This window comes from Panthera tigris, chromosome B3 (assembly GCF_018350195.1).
Source record: "Panthera tigris isolate Pti1 chromosome B3, P.tigris_Pti1_mat1.1, whole genome shotgun sequence".
NCBI lineage: Eukaryota > Metazoa > Chordata > Mammalia > Carnivora > Felidae > Panthera > Panthera tigris.
The window spans coordinates 101650395-101669718 of NC_056665.1; the positions used below are offsets into that span (position 1 = coordinate 101650395).

Here is a 19324-nt window from a genome sequence, read left to right on the forward strand (position 1 = left end):
CATAAGGGTATGCAGGGATTCAAACCCTGTCCGTATCCATCCAGAGCCTTCCTCCAACCAACTGGGCTGGACTCTCCTCCCCAAGTCATCTTGATCAGTGCACCTGCATCCTGTGTTCTCAAACTTTGGCAGAATAAGCCAGTCAAAAGGAGAATCTATCCATCCCTTTATTAGTCTATCAGCGATGCTTGCCTTTCAAGTTTTCAGACATTCATGTATAGGTGGACACTCACCAAGCATTACCAACAAATGAGAAGGGAACACAGAGTAGAACCATGTCCTTACCTTGTAACCATGAGACCATCCTACCATGCACCTTAAGCAGTGACTGCACCTCTTTAATGAGGCATGGAATCTCTGGGTTGGGTAGACCTCCTTTAGTGGATATCCTTAAATGTGTCTGGCTAAGGTCATCCAGCAGGAAGGGGTTTGCAAGTCAATAATTTTTTCGCAATATAACTAACATCTTTTTGCTTTTTTGTTCACATAGCTCCCCTGTGTTTAGGTCCTTAAAGATTAAATGTCATCTGGAGAAAATTAAGCTGTCATTTTTTTTCTCTGTTTAAGGAATCGGTTTCCTTTATGGAAAGTAGTCATATAGTCTGTTACTCTAAGTAATAGTTTATTGCTACTTAAAGGATTTTCTGTCTTATTGACAAAAGTACATGGGTATGTTATCTCCATCATTGTTACTGCTAATCAATCAAAGCTGATGGGTCTCCCACAGGGTGTGGGCCAATGTTCTAGACTCCCGCCAGGGGATTTCTATATTGCATGTAGGGTCCTCAAACCATCTAGAATGCCAAATGTCCGTGTTCCATCTGCAGCAGAACTACCAGGGCACCTGTTGCAAACATCACCTGGACTCCTCTCCAGATCTCTTATATCAGGCTCTAGGTATGTGGGAAGGGGTCTAGGTCTTCTTGAGGGATTCTAATATAATACAGATTTGAGTGTCTCTGCCTTGGGGACTCATAACCCCTATAAAGTCTTTCCCTGGACTTCAGCATACACAAAAGAAGGCGTAATACAGATGTCAGTGTGTTATGAAGCAGGCAAAACACCCCCTCAATGCCAATTTTACTAAAAAGGATTTGAGAAGGCATCAGATCTACCGATTTTCCTAAAATTTAGGTCAGGACTGGTGCACTGGGGTTTTTGTAGGGCACAGGATCCTTTAACTGGAGATTTCTCAGCAAAGCCCCATGCCCTATAAAACCCCCAGTGCACCTATCCTGACGTATAGTATAGTATAGTATAGTATAGTATAGTATAACATAGCAGAGACTATTCTTCCATTTTCTGAAACCCTGAAGACCACTCCAGGGTGACCACACACCATCAAGCAGATTGATTTTTGAAGTGCTTTAGCATTTCCATTGATTATGAACACATAGGGGGCCTGCAAAAGCCAGAGTATTCAACAGTCCATTTTGCAATTCATTCTTGGTTAATCTGTAGAGTCCAGAGTAGAGTCAGGAGGAAGGGGAAAGTGAGTATGGATCTGCCAGAAATGCAACCAAAAACAAGGGTTGTCAAAAGCTTAATGCATGTACTTTACCAGGCACCTCCAATATCAAATAACTTGAATTGTCGGTACAGGTGGCTCCCAAGTGAAACTGACTGCCATTTGGATCAGGTAGGGAGCAGGTGAAGAAAAGGCAACTGCCAGAGACTCCGATGTTCCCCCTATTAATTGCATGTTTCTCCCTCTAATGCCAGGCTGCGCCACCCATTAAAAAGTCCTGTTTGTTTTTGCAGGCATTTACAGAGACTCAGAAAAAAAGATTGTTGTCATGGAAACAGCAGGTGCAGAAGCTCTTTCGGTCTTTCCCTCGGAAAACCCTTCTAGACATATCAGGATATCGACAGCAAAGAAAGTATGTTGGGATTTTGTTCTTCTTAATGCACGGTGGTTCCCTGGTGTGTCACTGCCTGCCTGGGTTCCTGGGCAGGACTATGGCAGGCATCACCATTCCTTGTCCACAAGGCTGCCCTGTGGGGAATTGGAGATCCCTTAAACAGATGGGGTTGGGAAAAGGCTATGGAGAGAAAGCATGCCCAGAAGAAGAACTGAACATGATCTTTTGTAACTCAATTTACATGATCAAAATGACGGTATTAGTCCAGAGGGGACGGGTATGATTTAATGAATGCCCACAAAACAACTGGTGGTTGATCCACAAGAGGGGGCCCTGAAAGGACAAAAATGGGTTCTATTAGCACCTTACAAGGTAGTGTCATTTTTTCTTCCTTCTAGCTGCAGACTAGCTAATTATAGTTGGTGGCAGGGTGAAGAGCCCAGTGCTGGTCTATTTTGGTCTGAGCTGCAATCTAAGAGTGGAGCAGTACCACTCTTGATTTTTCATAGTACTTCAGCTTCTTGGATGCAGTTAAAAATAAGCCTTGTTGTACTTTAGAACCCATTACCTTAATCTGGTTTTAAATTAAAGAATCCAATTGCATATTAAAGATGAATTACAGTGACAATCCAGGGGAAGAATCAAGGGGGGGTGTGGGGTAAAGCCTTCAACAATGACAGGGAGTTGGGGGGAAACAAAAGACTGATATACAGACATCCTGAAAAATCAACTTTCTATTGTACATTTTTAAACATGAGCAGATAATTTTTTCACTTGTACCTAAAAAGTTCTGAATTCATTTCTTCGTGTATATAGAGAAGCTCTGTGTTGTTAAAAATTTTGGCATTTATTTGCATAAGTGTGCCTTAAAACATCACTATTTCATATTATTTAAGGGAGATAAGGATAGTTGGAATTTATGAAAACCTTTCATTAAAGATTAATGTAAAAATTGAAGTGTTATCATATTCTAGCATATATAACACCATTATTTATTAAACAAACATTTAGTACTATGTGCCAAGTGGTATCCAAGCATTTTAGGAATATTAATACATATAATCCTTGCAACAATCATATGAGGTACAGTTGCTATTATTAACTTCAATTTACAGAGGAGTCTGTAGGCAGTGGTATCCAGGATTTGGACCAGGCAAGCCAGCACCAGCTGCAGAGTCAGTGCTCTTAACCATTGTACATGCCACATGCCAGGCAGCTCTCATAGACTCCAGCTGATGTGTAGAAAAAAGTCAGGAAGAGCAGCCCTCTTTATGGCAGCTCCCTGTCTCCAAGCTCTCTGGGGTTGCCCTTCCTGGTGGGATGGACTGGACCACCTGTGCACCCTGAGGATTGCCAGGGGCCCAGGTAAAAGGCAAGGCCTGCTCATAGGCCTCCCATCTCAGGGACTACCCCCTTCCCAGGCTCGCTCTCCTTATAAGGGCAACAGTGCATCTCTCTCAAGCGAGAGGATGAGGTTCCAGACCCTCTTGCCAACACCAAGCCCTCAGGAAACAAGTTCCAAGGAGAAGAAGGACTTTAGAGGATAAAGATAAAGATAGAGATTTTAAGCTCTTTGCTTCTCTCAAGACTGTCATCCCCTGCCTCTGTCTGCTCTGCTTTGTCCTTGGTCCATATGAGAGTTCCCATTAAACCTGACCTCTCTAGAGTGTTATTAACTAACGTTTGTCTTGGGCTACCCAAGGTTTGCCATATTGGAATCTTGATGGACCTGTTTTTATTGATAAGAATAAATTCACTCATCAATTGTGGATGTTCAATTGGAAGTTGCTAAAGCTCTAGAAAATAATTTGTTCTCATTTATATTATCCCTTTTTATGCTATTAATGAGATCTTTTTATCCTATTAATTTGCTTTGAAGACCTGTTCCTCCCATAGTACAAAGGTAAATGCAGCCCAGCCCCTGCATGAATTATCACAAATCCCCAATTAGTTTGTTCTTATTAATGTTATTTTCTCAGTCTTTTCACGCATTTCAACGTAATGAAATCAGATGGTCAGATTTAGGAAAGCAGAGGTGGGCAGAGTAAAAGAATAAGGAATGAGGGGTGCCTGGGTGGCTCAGTCGGTTAAAGCATCCGACTTCAGCTCAGGTCATGATCTCGCGGTCCATGAGTTCAAGCCCTGTGCTGGGCTCTGTGCTGACAACTCAGAGCCTAGAGCCTGCTTCAGATTCTGTGTCTCCCTCTCTCTGCTCCTCCCCTGCTCACACTCTCTCTCTCTCAAGAATAAGTAAAAATTTTAAAAAATATGTTAAAAAAAAGGATAAGGAATGAAAACTTACTTGTGTCACTTGGTCCTCTCCCCAGAGAGAATGATTATGTCATTAAGCCTAGTGGTCTTAAGTAACCTAAGCCCTGACTCTGGTTGCCAGAAGTGGCAACCCTCAACAACTCTGGCTTTGTAATAACCAACTAAGTATGTCACAGTAGGGCCCCACAGACATTAGAAAGGTAGCCTATCCAAATTCTGCCCCCTCATCTATCCTGACCCCAAAATGTTCTGGGCTCTACCTGCTGCATACAGCCCAACTCATGCATCCTAACTTTAGGAGTCCCTAGAGCCCTCCTGTCTTCAGTGACCAAGTGTCCCATAGCAGAATCCTCTGCCCACATTGCTCAAGAATATAGTCTTGCCCTTCCTGGAAGCACAAATCATTTTAGCATCACTCACTGACTACTGTATTTTGCATATGAAATAGCTTTTTAAAAATCCAACCGAAAAGGAAAATGAGCAAAAAAGCTATCTGCACTAAATAAGGAGAAGTCTTAGAATACTGAATCATCTACCAGGTGGCCAATATTCCAACTCTAAAAACCAAAGGACTAGTCTTCATAGTTAAAAAAAAAAAACAAAAAACCACTTGATCCTTGTTTCCACTTGTCGTGGATCTCAGACTATCCTTCTCAAAAGAGGTCTCCTAGATCACATGAAATTACTTTTATCCCCTCCTGGCCCAAATTTCTTCTTTCAAACCAAAAAAATTTAATGCTAGTAAAAAGGAGGTGGGAAAGGATGAGCTAGATACATATAACCCATGAATGTCCTTCTTACCACACATAGATGGGCCCCTGACAGAAATCAGGAATCCTTTCCTTGGCCACAAAAACCTGGAAGTGGAAAGACACAAGTCCAGAAACCAGTTGCAGCCAGCTCACCCATGGAATTCTCTTCCGTACCCCCTTTCCCCCTTGGAAATTTAGGCATTCTGGGAAGAAGAGAAAACATTCTCTGAGATTAACAGTGCTGATGGCTTAGATGCCCCTCTCCACCCCCCACAACCCTTTCTCAGGAAATGACTGTTTTACAGCACCCCTGCCCCCAATCATCTTCAACTGGTTAAACTACGTCAGCCCTGTCTCCTGGAGTCTCCTCACAGGTTTGGTACAGACCTCCCCTGTGTGGCTGGGAAAGCAAGTCTGTTCCATCTTGTGGCTGTTGGAGGTAAAGCACTGTGAGTTAAACACCAGTGAATGACTAAAGCTGACTCTTATTGGAAGGAATGTGCTGGTTCCTGAAACCCTACTGGCTGCTGTGTACCCTCCCAGAACCTGAGGCATGTTGGAGAGGATGAGTTCTTGGGCACTGAGGTCACTGAAGCAATGGGAGCACAGCATCCGAGTGCAATGCCAGGGGTCCCTGGCAGCCTGCGTAGGTCCATGTGGGAAAGCACGCAACCTCCCGATCTTTCTGCAGGAAGGGTCTGTGGAGTGGGGAGCTGTCAGCATCCTAGGTCTGGAGCGCTTGCAAGCGTCATCATCTCTGTTCCCCTTCCCTACTCTCAACCTGGGAGTCAGAGCCCCAGATGTGGGGTCAGCTTTTCCACAGGGAGAAGAAGCATCATGATGACAGAGATTCATTCGTTCATTCAACGTGCACTTGCTGTACCAGGAGCTGACTCAGGCATGGGACATGCAGGACTGATGAGGACAGACACCTTGTTTTCTCTCTTGGAGCTTACATCTTAGTGGGGCTCACTGGCTACTCCCTCCAAGTGTGCCATACAGACAGACATCAGAAAGACTGTGGTGTGACAGAAGGAGCACTGATCCTGGCTCGGCTGCTTTTGTGCTGTGTGGCTTCTTGATGGGCACGTGAGTGCTCAGGACCCTGGAATCCAGCACGGAAGAAAGCTGAAGAGCACCCTGGTTAACTTCCTAGGCACATATTGCAGCGCTGTCGCCTGCTGTCTGTGTGACCTCTGCAAAATTGTTAAGCTCCCTGTTTTATTTCTCCAGCTGTAACAGAGGATAGAGCACCTACTTCGTAGGGTTGTCGTGAGAACTGAAGAATTAACGTGATAGTCCCAGGATGGTGCACATGATAGTCACTCTCGGATGTCTCTTAGCTGTCACTTTAATCATAGCCCTTTCCTGGCACAGAACCACCCCCTGCCCCTAGATAGACCTCACAACTGTCAAAATGTAGGCAGGTTCCAAGGAGGCATCCCACTGGCAACCTGGGTTTGGGAAGGGCTAAGGGTGACTGACAGTCTCCCCATTCTTCTCTGTTCCCTCTCACAGTCGCGGCTTTGGGCAGTCTAACTCCCTCCCGACACCCAGCTCTGTAGGCGGTGGTATGGGCAGACGGAACCCACGCCAGTACCAGATCCCCTCCCGGAACGTCCCTTCTGCCCGCCTTGGCCTCCTGGGTACCAGTGGATTTGTCAGCTCCACCCAGCGCAACACCACAGCCAACCCCGCCATCATGAAACAAGGAAGACAGGTTTGTTCTGCCCCAAGAAGAAGGGTGGGCAGCCAGGCTCAGGGCCTGAGGCTTCAGGACCTACCCCCACATGACCCCCAAGGTGAGCGGAGAGGCCAAGGGAAGGCCGCAGTGAGATACACGTGGCCCTATGCTGGGAGGGAACCAGCTGTTTGCACTGTTTCTCTGGGAGACACAGCAATTACATGGCTGTACCTGGCTTCATGTGCATTTATTTAAGACGCTCTATAACCACGTTAACCTTTAATTGTGTGGGCCCTGCACATGAGGGCCTTGAGGAAGCACTGCGAGACCTATCTTTTATTTGCCTGGCTCCTTAACCTGACCCAGCAGACCTCAACACCTCTCAGATCTGGGTTCCAGAGGAGCCTGAGCATCTAAGGAGCTTTCTCAGCCTTTTTATTCATGGAAGATAGCTCCTTTGTCACGGTCCCAGGTGTGGTGGAGAATCCAAAGAGGAGCCTAAGAGAGGCTACCAGAGGGAGAGCTGGAACATTCTCTGCCTATTCAAGGCCAGGCTGCCCAGAGGTCTTTGCTATGCGGTATAGAGCTGACTTCCGTCCCAAAGCTTCTCACCCCAAAGTCCTGTTTCTCTACCCCACCCAATGCATTGCACCTGTGTGCCCAGCTCTGTGGGGCTCTGCAGGTTGGGGCTGGTAGTAGAGGGACACAAGTGGGCCTGGGTTGTCATGAGGAACTTAGGGATGGCAGATTGGTTTAAAAACAGGAAAACAGCTCCAGGCAAAATGGGCAGCATTTATGCCCCAGGGGACAGGACAAGGTATGAGAGAGCCCCACTATCTGACTGTTGTGGGAAGCCCCAAATCAGTTCAAGAGGAAGTCACCACTAGGACACCCGCGTGATAATAAACGCAAGCTAAGTGTGCCAGCTCGTTGCCAGCTGAAAGATTCTTTTTTCTCCCCCTCGCTTTGTAGTAAGTTGTAAGAATCTCAAAAGGAAAATCAAATGAGAGCCTTGAAATAGTTTGTGCTCTTCGTTGCAAACATTTATAGAACTCTTCCCATCCCTGAAAAAAGTGATAGGAAAAGCAAAGGCAACAAAAGGGATAAAAAGAGTTTTGGAGATAGTAAGGGAGAGAGCTGTCCAGATTAAGCTGGGGCTTAGAGAGGCCCGGGGCTTGGAGAGGGGGATAAAAATGAATGGAATCTAAACCCCCTCTCTATAAATATGCAGATGGGTAGCCTGCAAGCCTTTTTCCAGAAGTTAGCAAAGAGTTCTCCAGGGGTATTTGCCTCTTGAATTCTGGCCGGTAGCCCTGCTCTGCACCCCCTCCCCTGTCTGGACTAATGGTTCCCCTTTTGCATTTCTCATTAGAACCTCTGGTTTGCCAATCCTGGGGGCAGCAACAGCATGCCAAGCCGCACCCACAGCTCAGTCCAAAGGACCCGCTCGTTGCCTGTGCACACTTCTCCACAGAATATGCTGATGTTCCAGCAGCCAGGTAGGTCCATGCACTTGATCTCTCCCTCTCTCCTCCCCCTGACACAGGGGAGGCCAGGACGCCAAAATAGATGCCCCTGTGAACCCAGCCGGAAAGTGCTTAGCCTCGACTGTCACCACGCATTCTTTTGAGCTTATAGAAGCCTTTCCTTTTTTAAACTGTGCCTTGCCAGCATGAATAGCGGCTGGCTGGCTGGGAGCCAGCACATGGAGCCCCAGAGTCGGTTGCAATCTGACGGGGATATTTTTGATACTAGTCATATTTCTAGATTGATTAAACCAGAGTTATCACTGGAGGGCTATTTGGGGGAGTTGGGAGGGGTTCCATGTGTAGTGTGTGTGTGTGTGTGTACTTTGTGTATACGTGGGGGGATGTGCAGGAAGTGAGACAGAGAAAGAGAAAACTTGACAGCATTAGCACTAAGAGACTTCCCCTGGTTTGGGAGCGCCTTGCAAACATGACTTATTGGACCAGTCATCTTCCCTTTACTTGGTTAAAGAGCAATTTGGTGCACTTCAAGTCAGCTGCACCTCTCACCATGAGCCTCCTAAAACAGAGTAGCCAGAATTATGCACAGACAACAATTGCTTGCACACTTTATCTATGCAGACAGTGACCTCTTAAAACTCCATGAGTCCTATGAAGCCATGCAAGCAATTACTGTATCTAGCTAGGTGACCTTCTAGGCAGGAAAATCAGGAACAGGTGTTGTACCTGTAGGAAAATACCCACCTTAGGCAGTAGACACGCTCTATACAGTAAGTCTTATAGAACTTTAAGGAGAAGAAATGTCACTGTGGCCTGGGTGGGCAAGAAAGCTTCTTGGAACTGGAGCTGAGCTTCAGGTGACAGGGGGTGAAGTGGAAAGAGGAGGGTGGAGTTGCAGGCAGAAGGAGTGAAGAGAGCAAGACTGCAATTGTACTATCTCAGTGAGTTCCAGAAGCCGTGGCTAAGTCAAAGGGTCAGACTGAAGTAGCAGAGAGTAGACCAAGGGAACTGGAAGGATTACAGCTGATGATGAGGGCTCTGAATCCAAGGCCGAGGAGCTCAGGCCCCACCCATTCTCAGTGAGGAATGTATGGAAGATTTTGAGCAGGCATGTGCCTCGAGGAGGTGGGGAGACACTGAGGAGGAAGGGAAGTGAGAAGCCACCACAAGGTAAGGTGTGTCAGGAAAGGACGACAGTCCAGATGCTTGCTTGAGGTTGCTTCTTGACTTCTAGAACCTCTCCTCTTTGCATACTTTTGTTTTAAAGCTCCTTTTCTCTGTTTTGATACTTATAACTTCCTGGGAAGAAATATTTGATAAAATTTAGGGACTCTGAAGGTCTTCTCCCTAGGTCATTTAGTCCCAGTCTCTGTTTTGGTGCAGAATCATGTGTAATCCATTCCCAATAAGAGAATCTAGACAATATTGGGAGACATGCTGGGTACAAGGAGATCTTTCATCCTGACCTCAGTCCTGGGACTGCAGCCCAGCCACCTCATAGCCTCACAGGAGCCCTAGCATAGCTGACCACTCTCCTTCTCCTTCAATCCCTATATACTTGTAGCCTCCTTGCTCCATTCTAAAGCTCTTATCCCTTCCTTTGGCTCTCTTCCAAGTCCTCAGTCCTCTCTTTTTCCCCACATTCTCCCTGTCTTAATTGGGAAGACCAGGCCCACCAGGAAGAGTTGGGCCATCCCTAGGAAGACCATTTGAGTCTGTAGATACAGATCTCCCACCTGCATTTTTGTTTCCCCTCTGCTGTTGTAGAGCAGTTGTGAGCTGCTTGCTCATGCTCAGGGCAACTATGACCCTAAGATCATTTGCATGCTCTTCCCACGAAGCCTGTTATTCCCATAGTTAAAAAATCAAATAATACAGGAGGGCTTTTAAGAAAAAGTGACTGCCCCTTTCCCCTCCCCCTCCCAGCCCACAGTCTCATCTCCCAGAGGCAGCCACTTACAAGGATTTTCAGTTTTCCTGGTAGTTAACCCAGAAGTCTCTAAATAATGTTCTTTGTATGCTAGACTTAGAATTCCAGAAACTGCTTGAGGACTTTTTTGGAAAGGGGGGATTAAATTAGCCTCTAGCATAAGCATTACAAACCCACCTCCAGCAAGGGTCTGATGAACCCTGGCATTTCTAATAATAGCCAAGGCATGGGGACAGGGCTACTCCAGATTTCCTGACTGCAAATACACTGGTGAGTGCTCGGCAGGAGCCACTCCTAAGTCCTGACTAGCACACTCAGCCCACGCTGGGCGGCTCTTCCTGGGACATGGTCATGAAGGGTGAGGCAGGGCACAGCCATGACTCAGGATCCCTGGCTAAAGGGAACAGAGGCTGCACAAAGTCACTGTCATGGGCGGAGGGATGCTCCTCTTCAGTCTCCAAGGTCATCCCTGCTCCTTACAGATCAGACACTGGTTTTCAAGACCAGAAGTCATAACCAGAACTCTTGCTTCTTCCTGAGGAGACAGCCTCCTTCACAGGGCAGGCCCATCTAACTGCCATAGCCAGACCCAGATGAAGTTGTCCTAGATAGACGGGGTCTCTTGGGCCCTTCCACCCAGAGCAGCACATCCTTGTTAACTAGCTAAACTATAAGTATCATATCAAGGAGTCAAAATCTGAAAAGCAGCCAGTGGCTTTCATCTTTACACAAGTAGGAGTAGTAGTGAACACAAAATGGAATAGAGATGTATAATCAACCCCAAATTAAATACTTAGAAAACTGTGTTTACAGTATAGCATAGTGGCTTCCTCCTGGCCATTAGAGGTCTTCGGAGCATCCATTTTAAACCATATGGGTAAATCTTGGAAACTATAATACATTCTAAGGAAGTTTCAATTCTGTAAACTTAAATACTTCCATTAAAATGGTGGAAGACTTTAAATGTCTCCAAAGTCTAGGGGCTAGAACAAGCCCCCAACTTTTGTATCAACCGATCAGTCACCTGGCTTGAATCTGCAAGATAATGTCGTCTTTCCTGGATCTACAGGATTTGTGGACCCCTAGGAGGCCATGTCAGGGTGTTTTTTTAATTTACTCCCACACAGACAGATTTTAGATGTTTCCTAGGACAAATCAGGAGAGCCGTTAAGTGACAGCTGCCTCTCAATGGCCTCCGGTGTGAATAAGAAGCACTAGGCTGGTCCTCTCAGAGCAAGGGGGAGGGGATCTGATAAACTCACCAGAGGGGTTGTTTGAGCTCAAAACAAGTGTCGTGCCTGGTGAGTGACATCATGTTTCCCCAAAAGGCAGGGTGTTTTCCAAACTGGAAAATTCGTTTGCAAATTGCTTGGAGAGTGATTACCTTATCTTGGAAGCAGATCTTTCCTGCTGACCCAGGCTCAGCCAACCCTTGAGATCCAGTCAGAGAGGATCTCAAAACAGCCCTGGTGTGACACTAGGCCATCAAAGCTCCTAACCATCTGGAGGGCCTGACAGGAAAGGGCAGAGGGACCAGAAGCCAACTTTAAAAGAAAAGTATGGGGAAGGGTAGGTTAGGCAGCCTCACAGAGCCACATTCTGGGGATTTCTTCCTTCCCTTGCACAACACCATGTGCAAACTACCATTGGTGCTCGACTGTCCAGATGGGAGATGAATAAGGTGCCTTACAGGGCAGCATTTCATGATGTGATGTATCTGTTCACCATAGCAAACCTCCCCTATGCACCAGCTCATGACTGTATTTCTTCCACACTCAGAATGATGCACACCTGGAAGCACAGTGCACAGTGCACAAAGCTGTCACCATTCATTTCCTCTTCAGTGGGAGTTTCAGGTTCCTTCCAGAGAACTACCTTTTGAAAGAGTGTGGAAAGGAAGACTACCATCCACCCACTAGGTCCATTAGGGGAACGGAAGGGACTGCCATGCAGAGGCAGTGACCAGAACAGGGACCCACTTAAAGTATCTGATGCACATTTGCTCTCTGACTTCTGGTAAGCCAAGGCAAACAGTCCTGCTCAGGATTGGCAGATAATAGGGAGGTTGGTAAATGAATCAGTTGTATCACAGCTAAGAACCCAGCTGGGCCCGTGTTCTCCTGCGTCTGAAAGTTAAACTCAGTCCAATCTGGGGCAAGATAGTACAATATTGTCTTATACCATATTCTCCTCATCACTTTGCATGAAAGTGTGGGTCCCAGAGGATTTCTACAGCACAAACTTCTGCAGGTTTAGGAATTAGGCCACCAGAGAAAAGCTTCATTCCCCATAGCAGACTCAGGGGTGTGCGACTGACTTACTCCTGTTCCTCTGTCACCCGCCATGACCGCCACGACTGTCTCTGCAATGATCAGTGTCCCTGCCCACACTGATTTCTTTTCCTTCTGTTACTGCCCTCCCTTTCTGTTTGGTTCCCATACTCCCTGTTTCCCTTTCTTCCTTATTCCCTTTATCCAGTCCAGATCCCACGTCTCCATCCTCTGTCCCATCCTCATCAACCTCCCCGATTTCTCTCCTCCCAGCAATCCCACTTCTCACTTAACTTGAAGCCTTCCTAGTTATTCAACAGGTGGTCTTAACTATCATTGGCAAATTGGGATTCTAGAGATTCTTCCTAAAATACTCCATTTATTATTATAAAGTACTAAAGACACTGGCCTGTTTACCTCAGCCTCAGGGACTGGGAGAGAGCTGCAGAATTGCACCATAGGTGCCACATAGCAGACACTCAGCTGAGATGGCTGGTTTCTGCCAAGGAAAAGCCACATCCCCAACCCCCCCCCCCCCCGAGGTGGACCCAACAGCAGCACTTCATTAGGAATGGGTGGCTGCTCCCTTCCAGAATCTAATGTTTTTTTAATGTTTATTTGTTTTTGAGACAGAGAGAGACAGAGCATGAACAGGGGAGGGTCAGAGAGAGGGAGACACAGAATCTGAAATAGGCTCCAGGCTCCGAGCTGTCGTCAGCACAGAGCCCAACTCGGGGCTCGAACTCACGTACAGTGAGATCATGACCTGAGCCGGAGTTGGATGCTTAACCGACTGAGCCACCCAGGCGCCCCCCTTCCAGAATCTTCTTGACCCTGGGCCTGAGCACTAGGCTCTGTACTTATGGGACTTTTGGAAAGGCACAATTAAAAAGTCCCACATCAGCCTAAACCCTGGGCATCCTAGAACGGGGGATCCTCACTAAATACTGGAATGGTCTGATAGGGGAAAAATTCCTAGTTCTCAGAGATACCGTCTGAGCTAAGGAAACAGGCCTGTTGCACACAACAGCAGAGAAGGCTTAGCTAGTCAGTCTTTCCTTCTTACCTTACTGAAGACATAAAACTACGTCTGCCTTGTCCATTACAGCTGGGAGCCCGGGCTAAATGCAGTGAGCCCTTGGGTTAACAGCAGCCACAGCAAGAGCTGGCCTGCTGGTTCTTGTGTACCTGGGTGGCAGGAGCTGCCCAAATGCTTCCCTCGGGCTTTAAGAGTTCTGCCCACCCAAGCCACACTTGGCTGAGGGCTTCTAGCCTGAGATGGAAGCTGTTATCCACCCAGCTGGTCTCCCTCTGTCTTGTATGTGTGGGGAGATGCCACAGATCTGTTTTTATCAAATACACAATTAAAAAGTCACACTATTAGGAAACTCTGGAGTGTGAACATATGGGCTTCTCCTGAGACTCAGAATTTTTCAGAGCCACTCTGAGAGTGGTGGGGGGGGTCATGACACCCTAGCGCACCAGAGGGAAGAGCTGAAAGATAAAAAGAACCATGCCAACTTTCAACCTAAAAGAGCAGCCACTAAGGTTTGGAGATTCTAGAGTGGAGAGCCCTGCATTTCTCAGCCCCCTTTTTGAAACACTCAGTCCTAGGCTTAGAATATGGCATTTTGCTGCGTGTTGGCAAGAAATCCTGCAGCTGAAACACTTCTCTCCAAATGTCGAGCATCTTTATTTATCCAAATCTCTCCACAGTGTTTGTTTAAAGGGGAGTGCTAGAGAGTAAACTAAATTTTACAATGAGCATATGGATGGTTATAATTGCTGAGGGTTTTTTTTTTCATATTTGCTAACTGGCTATATATAAAACTGTGTTTCTATTTTATAGATTTCACACCCTGAAGGCTGCTAATTTTGCATGCATATGATTTTCACATGAATGGATGAAAATACTAAAATACTCTTCCCTCTGGATTGTCTAATTGCCCCGACCCTACTCTGAGAGCAACAGTGGGTGGGGTGGGAAAGACCCTTCAATTCTCCCTGGCTCCCAGCTTCCTGGGAAGCCTGATCGTCCTCTGTCTGCTCATAAATTGGCACAGTTGCCTTTCAAAACCATTGATGCTGGCTGGAACTTGTGTCAGAAAGAACCCTATCTGCTCCCTAGTGCTTTTCATATTGATCCATTTTGCCAATTTACTCTGAGAATTTTAAACAATGGAAATGACATCTGCCTGTGAATTAGCCAGTAATGGGGAACACAGATTGCAGAGAAAACTTAAATGTATAGCTGATCAAGGAAAACAAATACTTTGGTTTAGCTATTGGTTTCAACTTCCTATCCCACTAAACCACCAACCTAACCTCACTTGTAATCCTGCCCTCCAGCCCCAAGTGCCCCCTGGTGGAGATTCGAAGGAGCAAGGAACTGGCCTGAAGCTTGGGCCACCAGGATCCTTTCCCCACTTACAGATGGAAGAGCTAAGGCACAATGATGAGAAGTTTCCTACGGTCACATATGAAGACAGTGGCAGTGTTAAAATTCCCAGACCCCCAGAACATATCCCATTGTTGATTTTTCTGCCCCCACCCCCACTCCCGCCATAGGATTTCACAATTCTTAGTTGTCAGACTTTCCTTTTATTTCTTGTTCCATCTTTTTCATCACTCAATAGTCATGTATGAAGTATGCCAGAAGACCATGGCTGGGTATATTATGGGAAATAAAAAAGTCTGCAAGCCAGTGAAAGATGCTCAGGAGCTTCCCAGGATGAGAGATGGGGGAGGTACTGACAGTGAGGGCCCCAACAGAACAGGAGGAGGAGGAGGAGGAGGAGGAGGAGGAGGAGGGGTGGGGAGGATGAGGGACTGGAGTCTGGGGAGATAGGGAGGGTCCAGATGATAAAGGAGGCTTTGTGATTAGAATGCACACAGCATTGTCCTGGGCAGTGATAGCCCCCACAGCAGACATCTCAGCCCTTCTAAGTGGCTAGAGGCTGAGAGTACTGACAGGCACCTGTAGTTGCTGCAGCATGCAGGACAGTACCAGCTCTGGAATCAGACCTTTGTGGGCTCTTGTGTTAGCGAGCTAACCTCCCAAGTCACTTGGCCTCTCTGAGTCTCGCTTGAGAACTGGGCACCTGGCACGGTCCTGGATTCAGAAGAGGCACTCGCCATGCTGTGGTTTCCATTTTCTTGTAACAAAGCAAAAATGCGCCAAGTTCCAGGTGCCGGGTCTAGGCGCAGGTAGCAGCAGAGCCAAGTCCTGCTCCAGTGAAGTGAAAATCCAACTGGGGGCAAGCAGCAAGCAAAGACATAATATATCAGATGTTGGTGATAGCTGTGGACAAAAATAAATAAAGCTGAGGAAAGGGATAGGGCCAGAAAAGTTCTGTTCATATATAATGTCCTTTCTAAAGAGACAGTAGGAGAGCCAGAGATGTGAAGGCAGGGAGAGCACAGCCATGAAAATATCTAGGGACCACCATTGTGGGCAGAGAGAACAGCAGCGCCAAGTCCCTGGGGCAGAAGAAGGCCTGGGATGGAGTGAAGGAAGGAGAGAGCCATACACAGGCAGAGGTTAATAAAGGCCAGATCATGTGGGCCCTGAGGGCCATGGCAGGGGCTTGGCTGTTACTCTGATGGGAAGCTGCTGGAGGGTTCTGAACAGAGGCTGGACAGACTGACTGTGACCAGCTATTTTTAGTTACCAGTTTTCTTCCAGCCGCCCATGTTCACAATGGACTCTCTGCGTCTAGCAGACTCAGAGTTTGGTTGAAACCAGGGTGTAACTTACCGCTCTACTGACCCTGATAATCCCCGGAGTCCTCCCAGGGTCGGGGGGGGGGGGGGAGCCCCACAGCACTGTACATACCTTCTCCTTGTTCTCAGAGTCTCTGTCACCAACATAACCCTTTGTCCCTTGCAGAATTCCAGCTTCCTGTGACTGAACCTGACATCAACAATAGGCTGGAGTCCTTGTGCCTCAGTATGACCGAGCACGCCCTGGGAGGTGAGTGGGTCCTTCCTGCATTTTATGGCCTGACTGGGAGGACTACCAATCATTTGCTGTCCACACTCTGGCAGTAGCTCAGGAGTAATGGGAAAGATACAGGGGAAGTAGGCAGGGGACAGGGAGAGAGGAGGGCCCGAGAGTACTGTTGGAGCCTCATCAAGCCATACTTCACCTAGTACCCACAGCACCCTGCTCCTCCTTTTCTGGGAGGCGGGTCAGGGACCTGGAGACCAAAGCTATCCATCTTTCCTTGGAGACACCCACCCAGTGCACACTGAGGTTCCACCACAGCAGCTGTCCTAGCCAAACACTGTGAGCTGGAGGAGTCAGAAACACAAGACATGGCTTTTAGTGGCAACATCCCCCCCGCCACAGAATTGGATTCTTTCCTTCTCGGCACTAGATCTCCCAGTCTGGTCCAAGCATATCCCAGCTTGCTCTAAAAATAGAATTTTTGAAACAAAATTCCCTGCTTGTTTTTCTGTCTCCCTGTTCCAAACGGCTTCCATGATGCCTGGAGCCCCAAGCAGTCTGAGATGTCCTTCACAGTGTGACAGTGATGATCTAGTTCAGTGTGCCTACGGGCTGCAGCCCCATAAGGAGCTCCAGAAGCAGCTGCGTTGTCCCACCATTTGTTTGGGCTGAAGCCCTACGTCATCACAAAAACCCCAGGAGGCCTTCAGTGCCCTCCTGGTACTAACCAATTGCCTTACTCCAGCCTGGTTTCCCAGCCAGCCCTAGGGATGTTTGGCAGGCAGAGGAGAGATGTCCACCCCTTCCTGCCAACCTCCGGGAGACTCTGAGTCAGAGAGGCCTCCTGTGACCCTTCCCAATAGCCCTCTCCAGTCAGGATGTGCTCACCCACCCTGGAGATGGGCGGTCAGCACACCTAGAGCCAAAATCTGTGCTATCTGGCAGTGGTGGGGAGAAAGGCTGCTGTCAGCTGCTGTTCCCCAAGCTTCTTTCTCCTAACCAGGGGTTTTTGGATTTTTAGTCCCTGTAAACACAATCTTATCATGACACCAAATATGAGGCCAATAAATGCTCTACATGGAGCAGATTGGAAAGCAAGGACTGCACCCACCTGATCTCAGCTGTGCAAGGCTCTCTATAGCCCAGAAAAAGCCTCCACTCAGTACCAGAAGGGAGCTAGCTGAAGGCCTCCCAGCACTGCTGACTGAACAGACAGTGGGAAGGCACAGCTCCCGATGTGACCTCCCTGGGGTTCCAGGAACCCCATTTGCAAACACTTGGCCACTCCTATCTTAGAAGCTTCACAGCATCATTGGTCCATCCTTGGCACCTCTATAGGGGAGGTGCCATGAGCTCCTCTTCTCCAGCTCACCAAGGAGATTGGGTCAGCTCACTGATAGCCCCTAATGAATAATGGGAAACAAACCCAAGGTCCATCAGCAGATGGAAATGGATGAGTGAAATGTTGTATAGCCAGGCAGTGGAATATCATACAGCCTTAAAAAGGAAATGAGCTACTGATACATGCTACAATTTGGATGAACCTTGAAAACATTATGCTATATGAAAGAAGTCAGACACAAAAGGCCACACAGTATCTGATTCCATTTAGGAATTTATGAAGTGTCCAGAACAGGCAAATCTATAGAGACAGACAGTATAGATTAGTGGTTGTCAGGGGCCGGAGGGAACTGGGAATGGAGGTGACTGCTTGATGGGTACCTGATGAAAACGTTCTGGAATTAGATAGTGGTGACGGCTGCACAGCTCTGTGAATATACGAAAAACCTCTGAATTATACGCTTTAAAAGGGTGAAATTTGTGATATGCAAATTACGACTCAATTTTTCAAAAAGGGAAGCCTCCCAGACCGTGAGAATTCAGGCCAAGCTCAGCCCACTGCAGGCAGCCCAAGCTCCCTGCCACCCTACAGGAGCTGGCGGGTGAAGAACTCCTGCTGCCTTTGAGAGTCAGCAAGGAGAACTGACCTTCTCCCCCAGGGCTTGATATATCTCAGATAATTGGCATGCTGGAAGCCCTTATCAAACTGCTAAGTGCTAACGTTATCATCATTAGTAGCAAGAGTGCCAAATGCGCTTTATTAAAGGGAGGTTTTCATTGGAAAGGCTTCGTTTTTTAGCCTATTCTTCTATAGTTACAGAAAACCTCTTTGAACTGATTTTTTTTGCTAATGTTTTCATCTTGTTAATCTCCTAAGCCTTTTTATTGCTATGTTTTCCCTCAATAATCCTCTCTGGTGGGAAGCCTCGTAAGCAGTTTCCCGAGCAAAGAATGCAAATTAAGTTCAGGGTGGCCCACCTGGGCACAGTGGCATTGAGCCCTCCCACTATTACGGCAACTCTCTGCTAGCCCACCTCTTCCAGGTGCTGGGGAAGATGACTTTTCTGGGGACAGAATGCCAATGAATTAGTCATTTTACAGGAGGACAAATAATGAGAGAGAGAGTAAAGCAAAGCAAAAGACGTTCCTCTGCCTGTGTCTCAGGACAGGAAGGGAGGGTGTCCAAGTTCCTGGGATACCACATACTAGGATGGTCCATGGACCCCAGGCCTTGCGGGCCCAACCTTTTGTGCTGACATCTCTGCTCTCAGTGTCCTGCACTAACTGCAGCCCCCCTGTGCCAGTCTAAGCCATTTTTCTCTTTGGCCTTCCCTGTCTGTCTCTGCTTTGCCCTTCCCCTGGCCCCTCCAAAGCACCCAGGAGGTAGTTGCCTCTGCCATCTTGGTTTGTGAATATTTAAGGCTTTCATCTGGCTCTGTTGGGCCTGCTCCTGATTGGTGGCCTCAGATATAAAGGAAGACTCAGGCCTGGCTGCTATCTTCCTCCTGCAGAGGGGTTTTATGGGCAGGAACAGCCACAGCTTTACAAAAGCAAGGCTCCTTCAAGCAGGATGAAGTCTGCAGTAAATGCTACCACAAAGAGAATGTCCAGTCCACTCTCTGATGCTCCTTGCCATTCCTTCTCATCTTCTCTCCTTACTCCTCCTTGGGACTTATTAACAGCCCCACTTCTAGCAGATATGGAGACTTTGTGCAAATTAGAAAAAGGCTCCACTTTCTCAAGATGCTGTTCTGCCACTTACTTGATATTTGTCATAA

General features: G+C 47.3%; 1 protein-coding gene across 7 annotated transcripts in view; it reads left to right on the top strand.

Annotated features, from left to right (window-relative positions):
- Positions 1–19324, top strand: part of SAMD4A (sterile alpha motif domain containing 4A) — a 207795-nt gene that overhangs the window by 185821 nt on the left and 2650 nt on the right. For all 7 annotated transcript variants that reach the window (XM_042989732.1, XM_042989734.1, XM_042989731.1 and 4 more), the window contains 4 exons: positions 1762–1880; positions 6404–6605; positions 7942–8068; positions 16146–16229. In XM_042989732.1, the coding sequence (XP_042845666.1) occupies positions 1762–1880; positions 6404–6605; positions 7942–8068; positions 16146–16229 (532 nt within the window). The remainder of the gene's footprint in view (positions 1–1761; positions 1881–6403; positions 6606–7941; positions 8069–16145; positions 16230–19324) is intronic.